The 19,119-nt window shown below is 44.5% G+C and overlaps 1 protein-coding gene across 2 annotated transcripts in view; it reads left to right on the top strand.

Moving 5' to 3' along the window:
- Positions 1-19,119, top strand: part of TTBK2 (tau tubulin kinase 2) — a 107,480-nt gene that overhangs the window by 13,113 nt on the left and 75,248 nt on the right. For both annotated transcript variants that reach the window (XM_054972830.1, XM_054972829.1), the window contains exons 3-4: positions 11,161-11,234; positions 13,422-13,562. In XM_054972830.1, the coding sequence (XP_054828805.1) occupies positions 11,161-11,234; positions 13,422-13,562 (215 nt within the window). The remainder of the gene's footprint in view (positions 1-11,160; positions 11,235-13,421; positions 13,563-19,119) is intronic.

Raw genomic sequence — 19,119 nt, 5'->3', positions numbered from 1 at the left:
ACCAGCATACCTGAAGGACCTCCTACTCCTTAATGAACCTATCTGAGTGCTACAGTTATCTTTGGAGGCCCTTCTTCTGCTGCCCCTGCCTTCTGAGATTGGGTGGGTTGCAACTAGAGATGCGCACGATTCGCATTACGATTGAAAAAACCCCACGATAATGGCGATCGCGCGATCGTGACCCAGCGGATCGTTATCGTCCATGGCCAACGATCCAGCGATCGGGAGGGGCCTGGATCAGGGCGATCGGGCTCGGATCGGGGATCCAGACACTCAGGCGCCAGCAATCTGTTCCCCTGGCAACGGAGCCAGGGGAATGCCTGAGCTCTGTTTGCCCTCCTTCTGTCGCCCTGGAAACCCGAATGGAAGTCCAGCTTTCCTTGATCAGCAGGGCTTCCTTCCAACCACGGAGCAGCCAAGCAGTCACCAGTTGGGAGAAGACACCCAGGGGAGGGAGGGGGAAGGGGGTGTTCTGTAGCCATGGGCACTCCAATCTCATCCCTGCAAACCCTGATAGGCAGCTCTGACGGCCAAACACAGACAGCCAAACACAAACACAGATGCCGCCAGCATCACCCACCATTCCTGTATCGCTGGGAACAGTGGGGCGCCCCTCCGCTTTTGCCTCCATGATCCACAATCCACGATCCACGGATTGGGAATGGGAGATGCTCGGTGCGGGTCATTAAATCGGGATCGTTGCTGGCGCCGATCCACGATCAGCTTGATGGTTAATTTTTTTTGGATTGTGCCCATCTCTAGTTGCAACCAGAGAGAGAGCCTACTTGGTTGTTGACAAAAACTCTGGAATACTCTCCCCAGGGGGACTCATTTGTCCCCTTCTGTTGCCATCTTCTGCTAGTGGGTAAAGACTTTTTTGGTTCAACTGGCATTTCCTCAGTGATCCTTCTTTCCTGCGCACTGTTTTAATTTTTGTTTTTATGTTTTCATATGTATTTTAGCTCTGGTTTTAATTATTATATATTTTTGTTGGGTGTTGATGGCTTTTAAGATGTGATTTTTATTATGTGTGTTTTTAATTTGTTAGCCCCCTGGTGGACCTTATCAGGGACAAAAGGCAGGGTATAATTTTTGTAAAGTAAAATAAATAAAAAGAACAAGAATATAAAAATGAAAGTTGGTGTGCACACTCAGGACGTGATGCCATATTTCATGACTGATTCTACATCTATTTTCCAAAGAAGCATGTGAGCATCTCTAACATGATGCTTTACCAATTAAGGAAAGTGGTGGGTAATATAAACACAAATCTGGGTTTTTTTTGGAAGGAATCTATTTTTTTATATTTTAGTGCTGCAGCCTAATTAAAAAAGGGATGTATATTCAATAAATACTGCTGGTGGAGGAGTAGGAGTTGGAGTCTTGTAATTCTAGCCATCTAGTGGTGTTTGGGTGATGAGAACAGCAGCTGGGTAGCTTTTTCTTATGTTTAGCACCGCAACTAGTGAGCTATCTCACTGTAAAATAGAGCAGTAAGTTATTGGAATTTCTGAAACAGTGCTTTTAAGTACACTACACGCCTATTCTGAATTCTAGATTTTACTCATTGTTTTTTCAGTCATTCCAAAACTGAGCATGGTATCATAGACTTCATCTCTTCTCTGGATCTGGGGAAAGGTCTTATCGTTAATAATATACTCAAGCCTCCACAAACTTTCACTGGCTACCAAGGCTACCCAAAGTTTGTGGATTCCTCATAATAATTAATGTTACTATATGTTACTAATTCAAATTTCCTCTTTCAGATGTTAGCTAAAATGGAAGAGTAGGTTTTGACTACATTATGGCATGATTTATAAGGTTTTTACTTTGCTGCTCATCATCAAGCTTGTGTGTAGGACCATAAATCTACAAATAATATTAATCTGAAATAAATAATAACTGTTTTATGATTTTAAATAATATATACTTATACTTTAATCTTTCTTTAATAATCCTTATTTTCAGCAGCGGTGCCAGGGTTTTCGGTGCCTGCAGCGGCCAACGGGCCGGGCGCCTCCGCGTGCACGCGCACACACACGCACCGGCCTGCGTGATGACATCACGTGTGACGTCATCACGGGTGTGCGCGCCGGCCCAATCGCTGCAGTGGGTGGCTGGGATGGCGCGCCGGTGGCCTCTGAGCTCTCCCGCTCGGTTGCCCGGCACCGCCACAGACGCCTGCCCGCGGCTGCTGCCCCTGGACGGGGTCGTGTGCTGGCGGCGGCGGCAACTTGGGGCGGGAGGGCTGGGAGGCTGCAGGTCTGTGGCATGCGCTCTCGCCCCACGTGCCTCCTCCGGCACCCCCTCCAGCACCCCGCGCCCTGAGGCCACCGCCTACCTGGCCTCAATGGGCGCCCCGGCCCTGTTTCTGATTCTTAATTTTTTGTTCTTTCTAGATTACGTGTGGTATAATGGAGATAAAGCTTGCAATAGTGTCTTTACTTGAGGATATGCTTGTGAATGCACTGATTCCTTCTCATGTTGTTTGATGTGCATGTATACATGCATGCCATAAACAGAGCATCTTTTGTGAGGTAGTCAGGCAGTATAACAGGTTCATAGAAAAGTATAATATTTGCTGCATAATGCACACCTGTAATCTGTTTGTGTATGTGTTAAAGACTGTTGTATTTGTATTTGTGTGTTGTCACAATTGTGCCTTTGAAGAAATGGGCTATTTACCAAACTAATAACATAAACCTAACATGGAAATTAAAATGTAAAATGTAATTAAGCTTTTAGTGCCATGGATTCTGTGGAGTGCATGGCTTCTGCGAAAAGGAAGTGCTGCCTCATTAACCTTTCAGAGTTTTTTTGAGAAAGTTAGCAAGCACATGGGTGAGTGATCCAGTAGATATTATATATTTGGACTTCTAAAAGCTTTTGATGAAGTATCTCATTAAAGACTACTAGATAAATTTAGCAGTCATGGAACAAGTGAATGGGTCCTGTTATGGATTAAAAATTGGTTAAAAGATAGGAAGCAGAGACTAGGAGTAAATGGAACAGTTTTCACAATGGAGGAAAGTGAGCAGTACATAAGGATAGGTATTGGGACCAGTGCTATTTAATTTATTAATAAATGGTCTGTTGTTAGAGGTGTAGTGGCTGGGTTTATGAATGATAGTAGATTATTCAGCATAGTGGAAAACAAAGTATATTATGAGGAGTTCTCAGAGGATTTCTCTAAACTGGTAGAGTGGGCAACATGTGGCAAATGACAATGTAGGCAAGTGTATAGTTATGCAAACTGAAATTTTAAAAAATCCTAACTTTAAATATGTGCTGATTGGGTCTGAAGTGACTGAAGCTGAGAGAGAAAGCGATCTTTTGAGTTGCAGTGGATAGCTTGATGAAAATGTCAGCTCAGTGCGCAGCAGTGGGTTAAAAAGTCAAACTCTATTCTTGGGATTATTAGAAAAGGGATTGAAAATAGAACAGACAGTATTGTCATGTATCTTTATAGATCTGTAGTGCAGTCTCATTTGGAATATTTTGTACAGTTCTAGTCATTGTATCTCAAAAAGAATATTGGAAAAATACAGAAGAGCACAATCAAAATGAGTAAGAGATTGGAGCACATTTCCTAGGTGACTAAGGGGAAACATGATAGAGGTTTTAAAAATTATGCAATGTGGCGGGGGGGGGGAGAAATAATACTATATAGTACTAGAATTCTTGGACACCCAATTACGTAATTAAATTGTAGAATTCATTGCCAGTGGATACAGTGAGTGATGGCTACTAGGATAAATGTCTTTGAAATGGGATTTAATTTCTGAAGGATAAGTCCATCGGTGGCTACCAGCAAGAGCTACTAAAGGGCAACAAGCCTCTGAATACGAGTATTAGGAGGCAACAATAGGGGAAGACCCTGTTTGGCCCTCCAGGGCAACTGGTTGTCTGCTATGTGAATGGGATGCTGGACTAGATAGACCACTAGTCTGATCTAGCAGGGCTCTCATGTTCTGCTAGTCATGCATTTGCTATTTTGTTTTCCTGCCTGGACTGATATGCTACAGAAAAAAATTGATCACCCGAGCAATTAAACTTTTGTCATTCCGTGTTAAAAACTGTTTGTAGCATCTTCCTAATGCTATTGTAGTCATACTTTCATGATTCCCTCTCTTCAGACAACTCAGGACTGACTGTTTTACGTCTCCTTAATGTATCCACACTGATTTCTTGTGGCAGTACTTGAATTTATTTAAGAGCAGTCACCAGACTATTATTAAACTATGGCCCCCACCCACTCTATTTGGTTTTTATGCTATGATTGGGAAAATTGGAGGGGGTCTTCATCTTATATGCTGTTTTATGTATTTATGTTCTTTGGATTTGAAATCTATTTATAGTTATATATATTTTAAATGCTTATTGAGCATTTTATTGTTCCCTGCCCTGAGCCCATTTGCGGGGAGGGCGGGGCTAAACATCGAACAAACAAACAAACAAACAAACAAACAAACAAACAAACAAACAAACAAACAAACAAACAAACAAACAAACAAGGTTTTCTATCTCATTTTTAAAACTCCCTTTCTTGGCTTCTTTATATAAATTTTATTACAGTTGTTTTGTTGTCTTTAAAGGGTTGCTAAATCTTTAAGTTCCCTGCTTATGACACAAAACAAAAAACAGATGGATTTTCTGAAAAACTGTTGCAGACTCTTGTCTTACAGGCATTGTTTGAATGGAGAAGCAGCCCTGGGGATATGCTTTAGTTTTATATTTGCAAACCATGTACTTTTTCAGTAAATGTTTTCCGTGTTTCATCCTGGAAAGAAATAATTTTCAGTTATTGGATGGATATGCCAATTAATCTCGGAACAACTTGGTCTAAAAAGTGTGTCGTTTGATAGTTTATTTCTGTGGGTAATTTCCTCTAAAGTTCTGAGAAGTGCTCATATCATATAATACTATGACAGACTGCTCAGGATGTTCTTCTGTATGTGTTTATGGTTACATTGACATGTTTATGATAAAGGCCCTCTCTCCTTCCTTATCTTTTTACTTTAAGTATTCTGCGGTTGCATATTCTACCAGGATTTCATGTAACAGAACTCTCTTGGAGTTACGTTATGAGAAACATAAGTCTCTTGCTCTGTCTCATCCTGTCTTTCTGCAGACCTCAAGTAAAATCAGTTTTTTACTCTGTCAGCTGCCAGAGATGCTTAGCCTCCTGCATTTAGGGAGCTAAATTTCATCCTTCTTCCTGGCATCTCATTCCATCTTTGGAGCTGTGTTTGCAGCATATTTGCACAGAGACAGAGGGTGCATATATGAGAGAGAACAGAGAGGATTTTATAAAATAGTCAAGCTATTTCTTAAATCTGGCTCCGAAAGTTAGAGTTTTGAGGGCTGGGGTCGGCTCTGGTTTCTAACATGTGAGCCTATCTAATTTTTCTGAAAGCTCTTTGTTATTCTTAAAATACAATTTTATCTTTTAGATTTATTTATGTTATTTATAGTTTGCCTTTCTCACAGAGATTCAAGGTGGATTACACAGTGAAGTTCAATACAATCAGCTGGGACATTCAATGAACAGTACAAGAGGGTATAGATTGCAGAAATATGAAAACAAGCAGAAATCTGGTACAGAGCTGATACAAAGTCCTTATCCCTTTACCAAAGCATTTTTCTGAACCATTTTGTTAAAGTATAGCCCTCCTACCTGGGTAAAAAAGCCCTGCTGAATAACTCAGTTTTTTATAGTTTGTGAAAAGTCAGGAGAATGAAAGCCATCCTGACCTCATCAGTCATACCATTCCACAAGGTGGGGGCCACAACAGAGAATATATATGTACTGGCAGTTGTTGATTTTGCCCGTTTGTAGAGTAGTACCTACAGAAGGCTCTGTTCAGATGAGTGAAGCTGCTGTGGCGGACCATAGGGAGAGAGGTGGTCCCATAGATATGAGGGACTAAGGCCATGAAAGGCTTTGTATGTGATAGCCAATACCTTGAATTGAGCCAGGTAACTGATGAGTAGCCAGTGGAATGACTGCAGAATGGGAATAATGTACGTCTCCACCTAGCTCCTGCTAATAAATGAGCTGCTATGTTCTACACCAGCTGGAGTATCCGAGTTGACTTTGAGGGAAGACCTATGTAGAGTTTATTACAATAGGCTTGATGTTACTGCGGCATGGGTCCAGGTGGCCAGATCAGCTGTGTCAAAGTAGGGGGTTCATCTTTTTGACTAAAAAGAGTTGGAAAAAAGCATTTTTTGCAGCTACATTAACTTGTTTCTCTAGAAGTACTACTGGATCCAGTATAACCCCTAGGCTCTTAACCAAGTCTGCAAGAGTCAACTGAATACCACTGAATCTGAGAAGCACTGTGTTCTTCAAGGTCTCTGCTTTCCCAGCTAGTGTCACTTCCATTTTGTCTGGGATCAGTTCCAATGTGTTTGCTTTCAGGCATTTGACCACAGCAGTCAGGCAGCAACTCAGACCCTCTGCATCACCAGGGATTTTGGACAGAGAGAAAGATAGAGCTGGGTGTCATGTCATGTGCATATTGATGACATCCAGTCCCAAAGCTACAACTGATTTCCCCTAAAAGCTTTACATAGAGGTTGAATAACATTGCATCCTGTAGATAATTTCTACACTGAAGATAGCTAGTCTCTGACAGCAGCCCTTTGAGTCCAGGGCATGTCCCCCGATACTCACTTCTGCCTCCAAAATGCCTCAATAGGTTGGTATGGTCTGCTGTATCAAAGGCTGCAGATAGATCCAAGAGGAGCAACAAAGAAGCATGGCCTATTCTACAGATAGTTCAGTGATACAAGTTCCTGCTTCCCTTTCTCTCCTCATACCAATATTTTACTGGGGTCAATAGATGGGAGAGAGTATCTCTTGGAATTAAAAAGAGTCCAGTAGCACCTTTAAGACTAACCAATTTTATTTTATTGTAGCATAAGCTTTCGAGAATCAAGTTCTCTTCATCAGATGCCTGATCCGAACTGGTCAAATACAGAAGAGGAGGGGAGGGGAAAGAACAGGACATATATCACAAGAAGACAGAATGCAATTAGTGTGATATATGTCCTGTTCTTTCCCCTCCCCTCCTCTTCTGTATTTGACCAGTTCGGATCAGGCATCTGATGAAGAGAACTTGATTCTCGAAAGCTTATTGGTTAGTCTTAAAGGTGCTACTGGACTCTTTTTGATTTTGCTACTACAGACTAACACGGCTAACTCCTCTGGATCTCTTGGAATTAATCAGCTATAAAGGTATTTATTGTTCGAAGACAGGTATAAGACATGTTCATCACTTTGGCTTATTAGCTTTAAATATTATCCCTAAATACAGAAACTACAATGCTGTTAAAACATACGCTTTCAATAACAACCCTGTGGCAGATGGCACAGGACAAATGAGCATTCTAAGCAGTTTGTGGAATATTGAATTGATTCACTCCATGCTTGGAAGACTTAGAATGTAAACCATATGGCACATAAGAGAAGTAAGATGATGGAATTCTTTGAAAGAGAACTAAACAGGAGTGAGGGATTAATTGGTAGTAAAATCCATGGGATTAATGAGAATATGATCTAGTAAGAGCTTTGTTTTATACAGACTGGATCTGCAAGATGAATCTGAGAGAGAGAGTTATTCGAGCCATAGGAAGCTACATGATAGAAAGCACAAAGCAGGCAGCAAAGTTAGATTTTTTTTTTTTGCATTTTATGTAGCTTTTGTTTTGGGGTGTGAGCTGGGTATTATCTGAATGGCTTACCCAAGTTTGTCTCCTGACCTCTAGAGGTGTTCATCTGAGCATATCCAGAGTGCAAACCAAAACACCACCACCAGGTGAACATTAGTACTGGGATGTTTCCTATGTATACTGGGGTTCTGTGCAGGGCCGGCGGCGGCGGCGAGGCGGGGGCCGTGGGCGCCGCGGGGCTGGAGGGGGCGCTGGAGGGGGTGCTGGGGGTGGAGGAGCGTGTCCCACACCGCCACCAACCAGCCCCGCACTGCTGCCGCATGCCCCTGGGCGGGCGCAGCAACCACGGGCCAGAGACGACAGGAGGCCGGGGTGGCATGCGGCGCGTGGCACATGGCCGGCCTCCTCGCGCTGTCCCAGCTCCCCGCCAATGGCACTGCGTGATGATGTTATCACGTGATGACGGCCCCACCGGCCAGCCCCACTGGCCAGCCCTGCACTGCCGCTGCACGCCCCAGGGTGGGTGCAGCAACCGCGGGCCAGGGACGACAGGTGGTTGGGGTGGTGCGTGGCGCGCGGCGTGCGGGCAGCCTCCTCACACTGTCCCAGCTCCCTGCTGGTGGCACTGCGTGATGATGTCATCACGTGATGACATCATCCGGGGCACACGCGCGCTGTGCACGCAAGAGAGGCTTGCCTCTAGCGCAAGAAACCCTAGCGCCGGGGCTGGTTCTGTGGGAAGGAATAGAGCCCAGTTATTGAGGGGAAACAACACTTACAACGGAGAGAATGATCTCAGAACTTTCCTACGTTACAACTTGTTTTTGTGGGGAATTAACATCACCTGACCTATTTCAAAGGAGCCACTTAGACAATTTATGTGTTTCTAGTATGGAAATGTTTACTAATTTAAGGTAGACATATAATCCAAAATGCATATTACAACACACACTGCATAGCAACAAGACCAGTTGGGAGTACAATTTCTCATTTATTAGATAGATGTAAATGCTGTTCTCAATCTACAAGATCTAACATGAGTCTTGGTTAGAATTATGTACAACATCAAAGAAACAGTCACTAAGGCTGGCTTCAAGGAAAATATAAGCAATGTTGACCTACGCACATTCCTGGGCAGGTGTGATGATGTTATTGTGCCCAGAGGTGGGCATGCTTCTGTGCTTCACAGGGGTCCAAATTGAATTGCAGCAGCATGCCCACCGCCAGGCACAATGTCACTTCCGGAAGTGATGTCATTGCACCTGGCAGAAGCATGCCTGCTACACATTGGCCTGGGAGGTTTTTTGCCTATCGGGCCCATTCCCTGGGCCTTTCCCCCTTCCAGCCAGTTAAGAGGTGGCGGGGGGCAAAGGTTGAGAGCGGGGAATCCCCCACCTCCACTGGGCGGATCTGGCAGCCCGAGTGTGAAGGCGTTATTACTGTTCACAGTAGAGGCTGAGTTTCCCTTCTTCCTATCCTATATTGTTAATGAAATAATTAATTTTGCTTTTTTTTTTTAATTTGGAGAGGAATCAGAAGCAAAATGTGGTCCCTTAGGGCTTCTTCTTGTGATCCTTTTAACCTAAACAGGCCTGGATTATGTGTTAAGTATGCGGCATCTTCCTTCTTAAGTCATACATCATATGCGTGTATCTTGCCTTGCTTTCTTTTCTTCTTGCATACTATTTCTCAGAGTGAGTTTGTTTATAAAATGTGGATTAAGCCTACAACCTGCAAATTCCAGCATTTGGTATACCAGACATGTCTGACTACTTTTCAGGACTTTTTAAATAGCCTAAATAATTAGTTTTATTTCCTTGATATTTTCTTTTGCTCAGTACAGGAAAATATTTATAGTTTGCCTTTTTCTTTTGAAATAAACTATACTAAAACTGGCTGTATTTATATAGTCAATACAATTTCTTTTTGTTTTAAATATGCATGTCAATAAAATGTTAAGTTTTGCTGTGGCTGAACATATTTTAACAGTGTCATTGCAATTTCTTTATACATTCAACTTTAAAAAAAAGCCAATTTCAAAAGTTAGTTCTCAAACTAGGTAGGGAATTATTGCTGCAATTAGAACTGGCTTCCTGAGGCAGCACTGATGAAGTAAAATGCAGTGAAATATGGCCATATAATCATGTCCTGCCAAAATGCTGCTGCTTCTATGAAATATATTACTGATGTTGGTGCTCAGGACTCATTAACTGCACAGTGGTGCATCTTGGGAAAGCAATGTATACTGTATATTTTTGACCCCAAAGTCATTGTATTTTAGAGAGATATTCTGGAACAAACTAATTCTATTGGGCGCATTCATTAACATTGACCGTTTTTAATTTCATGATTAGAATATTTTCAATTTTGAAACTGTTTTTTCTATACAGTTAATATTTAATCAAATGGCTTGACATTTTCTTGCCATTATATTTCAGCATGTAATTATGACATTTTTGAAAAGATGGAAACTTTTCAAAGTGGAAAAGATTTAATACTTGTAACTAGAGATGGGCATGAAACGAACCATGAACCAAAATTTGTGACGGAATGGCTGGTTTGTAGGCAAAGAAACACACAGTTCGTGGGGTTGTGTTTTTACGAACCAAACAACTTTTTCCTACCGTTCTGTGGGCGGTTCGGGAAGCCAGACACTTTGGCACCATTCAATACGTTGCCTAGGCAACAGTGGCCAGTTTTTTGGTTGCCCCCAATCTGAGGCCTCCATGCTTGATTGGCAGCTGTCTCTGCCAAATAGAGAGCTCCCATTCTGGCCCATCCAGCCAGGAAAAGGGGGGGGGAAGGTTAGAATCTCTAAGGCAACTGAGGAGATGGGCCTGCAGTAGCCATGGTGGCACCAATCTCTTACCCCCAAACCATATTAGGCAGGTCTTTTTGCCAACCAGAGTGCTCCTGTTTTGCTCAATGTGGGCATTTTATATAAAAGGGAAAGCTCTGTGCCTCGTGGTTTCAGTTTCAGCAAAGAGGGAGAGGAAGAGGAGGGCTTGCTGGAACTTGGTTTTTGAGAGAGATTGCTTGGTGGGATCTTTGGCCTGCACTTGTTGCTGGAAAAGGGACTGAAAAGTTTGGGTTCTCTGAATGTGAAGGGGCCTGTTCTGGGCTCCGACGAACTACGAACTGGTTCACGAACCAGGTCAAGTTCAGCAAAGTTTGTGGTTCGTAAAACTGGATGAACCACGAACCACGCGGTTCGGGTTTTTTCCGGTTCATGCCCATGTCTACTTGTAACTATTTCTTGGCACTTGATTTTCACACATTTAGATAACTTTTGGATAGTCATTGTTTATTTGGTTTATATTGATAGAAAGAAAGATTGGGGGAAGTTAAGGAGAGTAGTGGAGGTGCTGGGATTTTGTCTTGTTTGAAGACCTGCTTTCACATAAATTATTTATTTTTAACTTTGAAAGGCATGTAATGTAAATTATGAAAAACTGATAAATATGTACCTTTATTTTTTCTCAGGGAAAGATCATGTCTGTAAATTTGTTGGCTGTGGAAGGAATGACAGATTTAACTATGTTGTCATGCAGTTGCAGGTGAGTTTCTTACTTTCTGACTTCATTGTAAGTCAGTGGTTCCCAGCTTTTTTGGTATGGTGTCCCACAAGTCCAAATTTACTTGATATGTTGGCCCGCTTGGGTTTTAGACTTCATAATTCACTTTTGGGTCAAGACCCACAGATTGAGAGACACTGGTCTAAGTGAAGTGAGTTGTGTGAAAAGTTTCATTTATATGTAAATTTCCTTAGGCAAAAAAATGTCAAATATGAAATAAACTTGAAAAAGCAATAGGCAGCAATACATGGGCTGCTTTCACACATACTGGTTAATGCTCTTTAGCAATCATTTGCAACTGGGTTTTTCTGAGGGAAACAGGAAAATACGCTTGCAAATGATCACTAAAGTGCATTGAAAATGTATTATTCAACATGTGTGAACGTAGCTGTGGATTCTCTAGCTTGAGCAGTCAAGAAAAAAAACCTTCAGAGTTCCTGAAGTTAAACATTGTGAGAAATATGCATAAAGGAGAGGAGCAGAACCACCAAAGGCAGCAGCGTGTTTCTTCTCCCTGAAGAGTTGCTTTCTGGGAAACAAAATGTTTGTAGGGAAAGCATTCTTTAGTGCAAAAAAATACTGTGGTATGGTGGGTCAGTCCAGATATTCACTACAAATAAATCCTGCTGTTTTGGAGGACCCGGTATCTTTGCCTTCAGCAGCAGCCTTGTATGTTGAGAACCATTGCTTTGTGAGAAGACCTCAAGTACAGTTTGAGTAGAATTCTGTCAATCTTTGTTTTGAGCACAGAAATATCAGCATGTATAGAAAATTCAAGAATTTAAGCTTTTTCATACTGCTAATAACAACAACAACAACAACAACAACAACAACAACAATTCCTAGCAATACAGGAGGGAAAATATTTCAACATTGTCCTCTCTGATGCTTTTTGAAGTTGTGGCACAAACAGAATCAAATGAATCAGAGCTCTGCCAGTGCCATCCTAAGCAGAGTTCCACCCTTTTAAGCCCTTTGAAGTTAATGAAGGATATAACTCTGCTTGAGATGGCTCTTTACATCTCTTAGTGGACTTAGACTGGAGTAGCTCTGCATACGATTGCACTGTGAATCGTGCATTCTTGAAGCCCTATAACACTTTCTCCTCCTACAATTTTGTGGTGAAAATGTATGTATGAGTTCTGGGAAGTAGAGGCACTTCGATAATCTATGTAATAATGGGGTCATAGACCCCCCCACCCCCTGAACTGCAGCCCAATGCCACCACAAAAAACAGGTGGCTGGAGCAGGCGGCTCCTTGCAGCTACTGGAGCAAGGACACAGGATCCTTGCTGAGACTGAGAACCTAGTGATTGGTACTGTCTTTTGCTGCTGTGTAATAGAACATGAACTTGGGTTCTTGAATTCGATGATGTACTTGTGAGTAAACTGATCTTATAAAGGTTGCAAAGTGTAAATAAACCCCTATTTTTAAAAGTAAGACAGCAACCAATTCTATTATAGTCTTTTATTTTTTCTGAAAATATTTAGATAGATACTCAAAGACTTGGTTCAGATCATTCTCCAGGCCATGATTTGATGGATTGGAAACAAGCAGTTGGCTTGCATTCACCTTCCTCCTTTCCCATGTGTGGCATTCCTCTATATTTTGTTTCATTGCTAACAATAACTTTTCCATTGTTTGAACCAGCAAACTATAAAGTTTGCATGTTTCCCTCCAAAGCAGAGTTGCAAACGCTCTTCAAATAATTGCTTGTAATTCTAGTTGGGAGGGAGAATACAAGCCACAGTTGGATTATTTGAATATCATGATAACTCTAACAGTAAAATAGAAGTTAATAGGGAAGCAATGTAGGAAGGAGAAATGTATGACTTGGGGACTTGTTTCAGAATCTCCATGATTTGGGACTGTTTGAACTAAGCAAAAATGTCAACATACTGGACTTCATTGAATAAATAAGCCTTTCATGCTTATTTTTAGCAATATGGAGCTATCAAGGTACTTTTTAAAGGACATATCTTTCTTCTGAAATATTTTTGGTATATTAAATGACACTTTTGAGGAGATGCTTGATCAGAATACTTCTAGAAAGAATCTATATGCAGATTTAATTATTTCATTGTGAACTGAGAAATACTAATGGTTTCTGATTCTTTGAGTATATTTATGGGGACACCTGCACTGAAAATACTTTCTGACTTTCTCAGGGTCGGAACTTGGCAGATCTACGTCGAAGTCAGTCTAGGGGGACCTTCACAATTGGTACTACCTTGCGGCTTGGGAGGCAAATTCTGGAGTCCATTGAGAGCATTCATTCTGTTGGGTTTTTACACCGAGATATTAAACCAGTGAGTTTCTTCATAAATATTTGTCAAAATGAAGAATTAATCTAAGCTGCAACTGATGCCTTTATATTGTGGTTTATTAGATGGTGAGAACTAGGAAACCGGATATAAACCTTTTAAAAAGGTAATGCATACTTTAAAGGCTAGTACTTGATTTGTACTTTTTATATATGTGCCTTTGGACAACATTCAAACTCCTAATCTAGCAGTAATAATTGTTCACTGTCCGTCTTCTGTGCAGCCCCACATGGGACTGCGCCTGCGCAGGCCTGCCGACTGGATTTTTGTTTTTTAGCTAACGTCCACTAGGGGGCGCACGTCCGATCCAATGCGCATGCACGGCCGTTTCCCGCCCGAGCGACATTGGGCGACGTCGCCCCCCTTCCCCTCAGTTTCTTCTTTGCCGCCGACCGGTAAAGATCTAGCTGTCCGCTTGTGAGGAAACTTTTTTTCTGAGGAGATCGAGAACATGTCGGAGAAGTCGCTGTTTAAGCGTTGTTCTACCTGCTCAACGAAGATGACGAGGACAGACGGTCACTCCGTTTGCCTCGAGTGCCTAGGCGAAGGGCACATTGTCGAAAAATGTGAGCATTGCTAACGGTTCACCCCGAAGGCCAGGGCTGAGAGGGCAAACAGATTGAATGCCCTACTGTGGAGAAGGGCTATGCGGGCGTCAGGAGCCCCTGATACCCCAGGAGGGCCACCACCGACTAGTGGGACGGCCGGAACCCCCTCTCTGATGGGATCTGTTCAGAGCACCGCTTCCACCTTGCGTTCTCGCTCTCCAGATTGGCCCCGACAAGCCCAACCTCTGACCCCGGATCCGAAGGAGACTGCGAGTTCCACGTCGGGTCGTAAGCACTCGGCTCCGAAGTCGGATCCGACTCGGAAGCGACACCGTTCCAGGTCCCCGTTGAGGTCAGAACCGACTGCCACGCTGGCTCCGAAGGTGCCGAGAACTTCATCGGACCCGAACATCCCTGCTGGATCGGTTCCCAAGCCATCGGATCCGACATCAGCTCTGACGTCGTCGGCTCCGAAACTTACTGAATCGGCGCGCACTAGCCTCGCTCCGAAGACGAGTGCCCGATCGGATCCGAAGGCATCGGATCCGTTGCCCGTCGTGACATCGCCGGCTCCGATAGACCGGAACCGAAGCGCCGATCAGACTTCAGCTGCCAAGGGCGAGAAGAAGTCGAAAAAGAAATCGAAGGACAGGCAGTCGGCTTCGGTCCAAACGGATGAGGTGCTCTGGGAGAAGCCCTCGACTCCGTCACCGCACCTGTCACCTCCATTGTACCACTCCACTGATGATGATGGTGACCTGCCTGACGCTGCACCTCGGGTAGCCCAGAAGTGGCATGCTGGCGACTACGCAGATAGAGAGGACCGGCCTTATCACCTCCCTCGGAGTGGATATGACAGAGAGGGTTCCCTGTATGCCAGCTCTCCATCGTTTGGCAGGGAGTATTGGGGTGACACTCGGAGTGAGTTCTCCCACTATGGTTCTCCCAGGCACGTCTCACCTTACCAACATACAGAACCTTACCAGGGCCCGAGTCCCAGCCCTCTGTCTGACCCGTCACCGGATGACATCATCATTGGGACCGGTCGTGTATCACCATCTGAGGACTACCGGCTCTATACTGAACAGATGGTCCGAATGGCCCGTTCTTTGGATATTGAGATCTCTGCTGTAGATCCTAAACCAAAAGATAAGATTCTGCAGTATGTCCAGTCTGGGAATCCTCCAACCATCGCTTTCCCCTTCACCGAGGGCTTGATTGAAATCATTACCAACATCTGTGATAAGCCGGCTTCTGTGTACCCAACATCTCGCAAGCTAGAGGCTCTGTACAAGACAAGAGACGACGTCTGTACGTATCTCTTTGCGCATACACCTCCTTCTTCCCTCATTACTGAGGAAATGCAGACCCGTCAACGCCAAGGGTCTTATGCTGTGCCCATCGATAAGGAGAGCAGAAAATTGGATTCCTTGGGCAAGAAATTATACTCATCTGCGGCCCTGACGCTGAAAATCTCCAACTACTCAGCCATCATGGGAGCATATCAAATTTTCCTCTGGAACCGCATGGCGGCCTTTATGGAAAAACTTCCTGCAGACCAGAGGGTGTTGGCAAAGGTGGTTCTTGATGAGGCCCTGCGGCTGTCTCGGCAACAAATAAATGCAGGCCGCGACACGGTTGACACCTCTGCGAGGGCATTAGCATCCTCCATTGTACTCCGCAGACACTCGTGGCTCCGCACGACTGCATTGCCGGTCGAGACACGTAACAAAGTGGAGAATCTACCTTTTGAAGGCCCATCTCTGTTCTCATCCAAAACGGATGAATATTTGTCGCAAAAACGTAAAGATCGACTCACGGCCCGCTCCTACGGTATTCTCCCGACCAGGCCGTTCACCGAGAATCGATTCCAGTATCGTTCCTTGCAGGGCTATCGTGGGCGACAGCAGAGATACCAACCGTATCCACGTTATGGGTCCTACAGGCAATTCCAGCTGCCTGCAAGTTCCTTTCAGCGCTGTAGGCCTGCCTACAGACCACGTCGTAATCAACAAGCACACGATGCCAAAGAGTCAGCAACACAACCTAAGCAGTTCTGACTAGAATTCGAACAGTCTGTCCTGTTTGGGAACAGATTGGTTCAGTTTGCATCAGCATGGGCAGAGATTACCTCTGATAGTTGGGTTCTTAACATCGTTACAGTTGGCTATAAAATTCAGTTTGATGTTTACCCAGTGTTGTCTCTTCCTGACCACTCAGTACAATCCTCTTCTGATAAGTTACAGGCTGAGGTTGTAGCACTAATGGAGAAGGGGGCGGTAGAAGAGGTACTCCCTCATGACCCCCTCTTGGGTTTTTACTCTAGAATGTTCCTGGTAGACAAGAAGGATGGAGGGGTACGACCCATTCTAGACCTGAGAGAATTGAATAAATTCGTTCTCGTTAAGCGGTTCAGGATGCTTACCTTGAATATAGCCCTCCAACTAATGCCTGAGGACATGTGGTTCGCCGTCCTGGATCTCAGAGACGCATATTTCCATATTGCCATCCATCCTCATCATCGGAAATACCTTAGGTTCCTTTGTAATAATAAGGCCTACCATTACCAGGTGCTTCCCTTTGGACTCCCAACAGCCCCCCGAGTTTTTTCTAAATGTATGGCTGTTGTGGTTGCATACTTAAGGGAACAAGGTTATACCATCTATCCCTATCTTGATGATTGGCTTCTAGCAGCACCTTCTGCTGATGCGCTCCTTGTCCAAATTGATAAGGTGATGCGCACCTGCTCCCGGTTAGGGCTTTTGGTTAATCTAACAAAGTCTAACCTTACCCCGTCCAGGAGGATACTGTTTACCGGTATGGAACTGGATGGTGATGTAAACAGAGGTTTTCTGCCCAGGGAGCGTGCACTACGAATTGGCAGGATGGTGAATCTTTTCTCTAGATGTAGGTTCCAGTCCGTAATGGCTATCCAGCGGCTGCTGGGCCTCATGGCCTCCTCCACAGCAGTCACCCCTATGGCCCGGTTGCACATGCGACCTCTCCAGCTGTGGTTCCTATCGTTTCATGATTTTGAACACGAGTCCCAGAATAAGCGGTATTCCATCCCCAGAGGGATTATCCGGGCCTTACGATGGTGGCTTGATGAGGCTAACCTCCTTGGGGGTGTTGCTTTTGGGTCCATCCAAACCGAGATCACAATCTCGACTGATGCCTCCACGATAGGATGGGGAGCTCAGTGTGGTGCCCTTAGGGCACATGGGATCTGGTCAGAGCAGGAAAGGGAAGATCACATTAACCTGCTAGAATTGAGAGCGGTCCGTTATGCCCTTATCGCATTCGCAGACACGCTGCAGCAGAAGTCCGTTCAGGTGCTCACGGACAATTGCACCACAATGTTCTACCTGAACAAGCAAGGAGGCACTATCTCCAAGGCCCTCTGCGACAAGGCCGTTCGGATTTGGGAATGGGCCATGGACAGAGGCGTGTTCATTCATGCGGTCCATATTCCTGGCACCACCAATGTCATCGCAGACAAACTGAGTCGGATGCGATTCGACAGCTACGAATGGACCGTAGCAGACAACTACCTGAACACCATCTTTTTGGACTGGGGGTTCCCAGACGTAGACCTCTTTGCGTCAGAGACCAACAAGAACGCCCCACAATTCTGTTCCAGGGGAGGTCTAGGTCACCATTCCCTAGGGGACGCGTTCCAGATACGCTGGACAGGGCGCCTGTTTTATGCCTTCCCCCCGTTCCCTCTATTGTCTCGGGTCATCAGCAAGATTCAGAGGGATGGGCTGCACTTAATTCTAGTAGCGCCCTTCTGGCCCAGACAAGCTTGGTTCCAACATGTCATGCAGCTTTCATAGGGGTCATATTATCGGTTCACACTGAACCTGGACCTTCTGTCCGACAGAGGGGTTTGGTATCACGACCTACCCAAACTCAACCTCACTGCTTGGCACATTCAGGGGCGGAAGGGATGTCTGACAGGGTAGCGGAAATTTTGCTGAATGCACGTAGGGACACCACTCGCAGGTCATATTCAGCTAAATGGAAGCGTTTTGAATCCTGGGCTACTGACAAAGGAGTGAATGTTTGGGATTGCCAGTTGTCTTCTGTGTTTGAGTTTCTCCTGTTTCTAAAGGACGGGGGACTCTCTAATTCCTCTATTAAAGTTTATTTGGCTGCCATTTCATCCTTCCACCCTAAAATAGACGGGAAGACGGTGTTCTCCCACAGTTTGTCGAAGTCTTTTTTGAAAGGGTTGTATAACATGTTTCCACAAGTCAAGGAAATTGTTCCCCAATGGTCACTGCAAGTAGTTTTGGCAGGGCTTATGAGATCACCCTTCGAACCACTGGCCACTTGTGAATTGAAATGGTTGTTTTGGAAGGTGGCTTTCTTGATCACCATTACCTCTGCCCGCAGAGTTAGCGAGTTGGCTGCCCTAAGGTGGGATCCTCCCTTTTTGAAGGTCCATCAAAATAAAGTGGTTCTGAGACCTGACCTTCGTTTTAGACCTAAAGTCTCCACTCAATTTCATACCTCACAGGACATTGTCCTGCCTATCTTTTTTCCTGACCCTTCCGATAACTCTGAAAGGGCCTTACATTCCTTGGATGTGAGAAGGGCTATTTTATTTTACCTCTAACGTACATCACAGTTTAGGAGTGCCAAACAACTGTTTGTGTGCTATTATGGGCCCAGGAAGAGAAAAGCTGCTACAGCTCAGTCACTTTCTCGCTGGGTTACTCAGACTGTTAGAGCCTGCTACTCGCATGCTAAGTTACCTTGCCCTTTGGAAGTTAAAGCTCATTCCACCAGAGCGCAAGCTGCCTCTGCGGCCTTCCTTAGGGGCGTGCCCTTGCAAGACATCTGCAGGGCGGCGACGTGGTCGTCTTCTGACACGTTTGCTAAGCATTATGCACTAGATGTGTGGGAAAGGAAAGAGGCTGCTGTTGGTCAAGCAGTGCTTCAGTCTCTTTTTCAGTGAGAACACATGCCCGCCTCCTGGGTAAGTGGCT

Source organism: Eublepharis macularius, chromosome 2, assembly GCF_028583425.1.
Source record: "Eublepharis macularius isolate TG4126 chromosome 2, MPM_Emac_v1.0, whole genome shotgun sequence".
NCBI classification, from domain to species: domain Eukaryota; kingdom Metazoa; phylum Chordata; class Lepidosauria; order Squamata; family Eublepharidae; genus Eublepharis; species Eublepharis macularius.
Note: the sequence above shows the minus strand (reverse complement) of the source record. Positions and strands in the feature narration are given on the sequence as shown.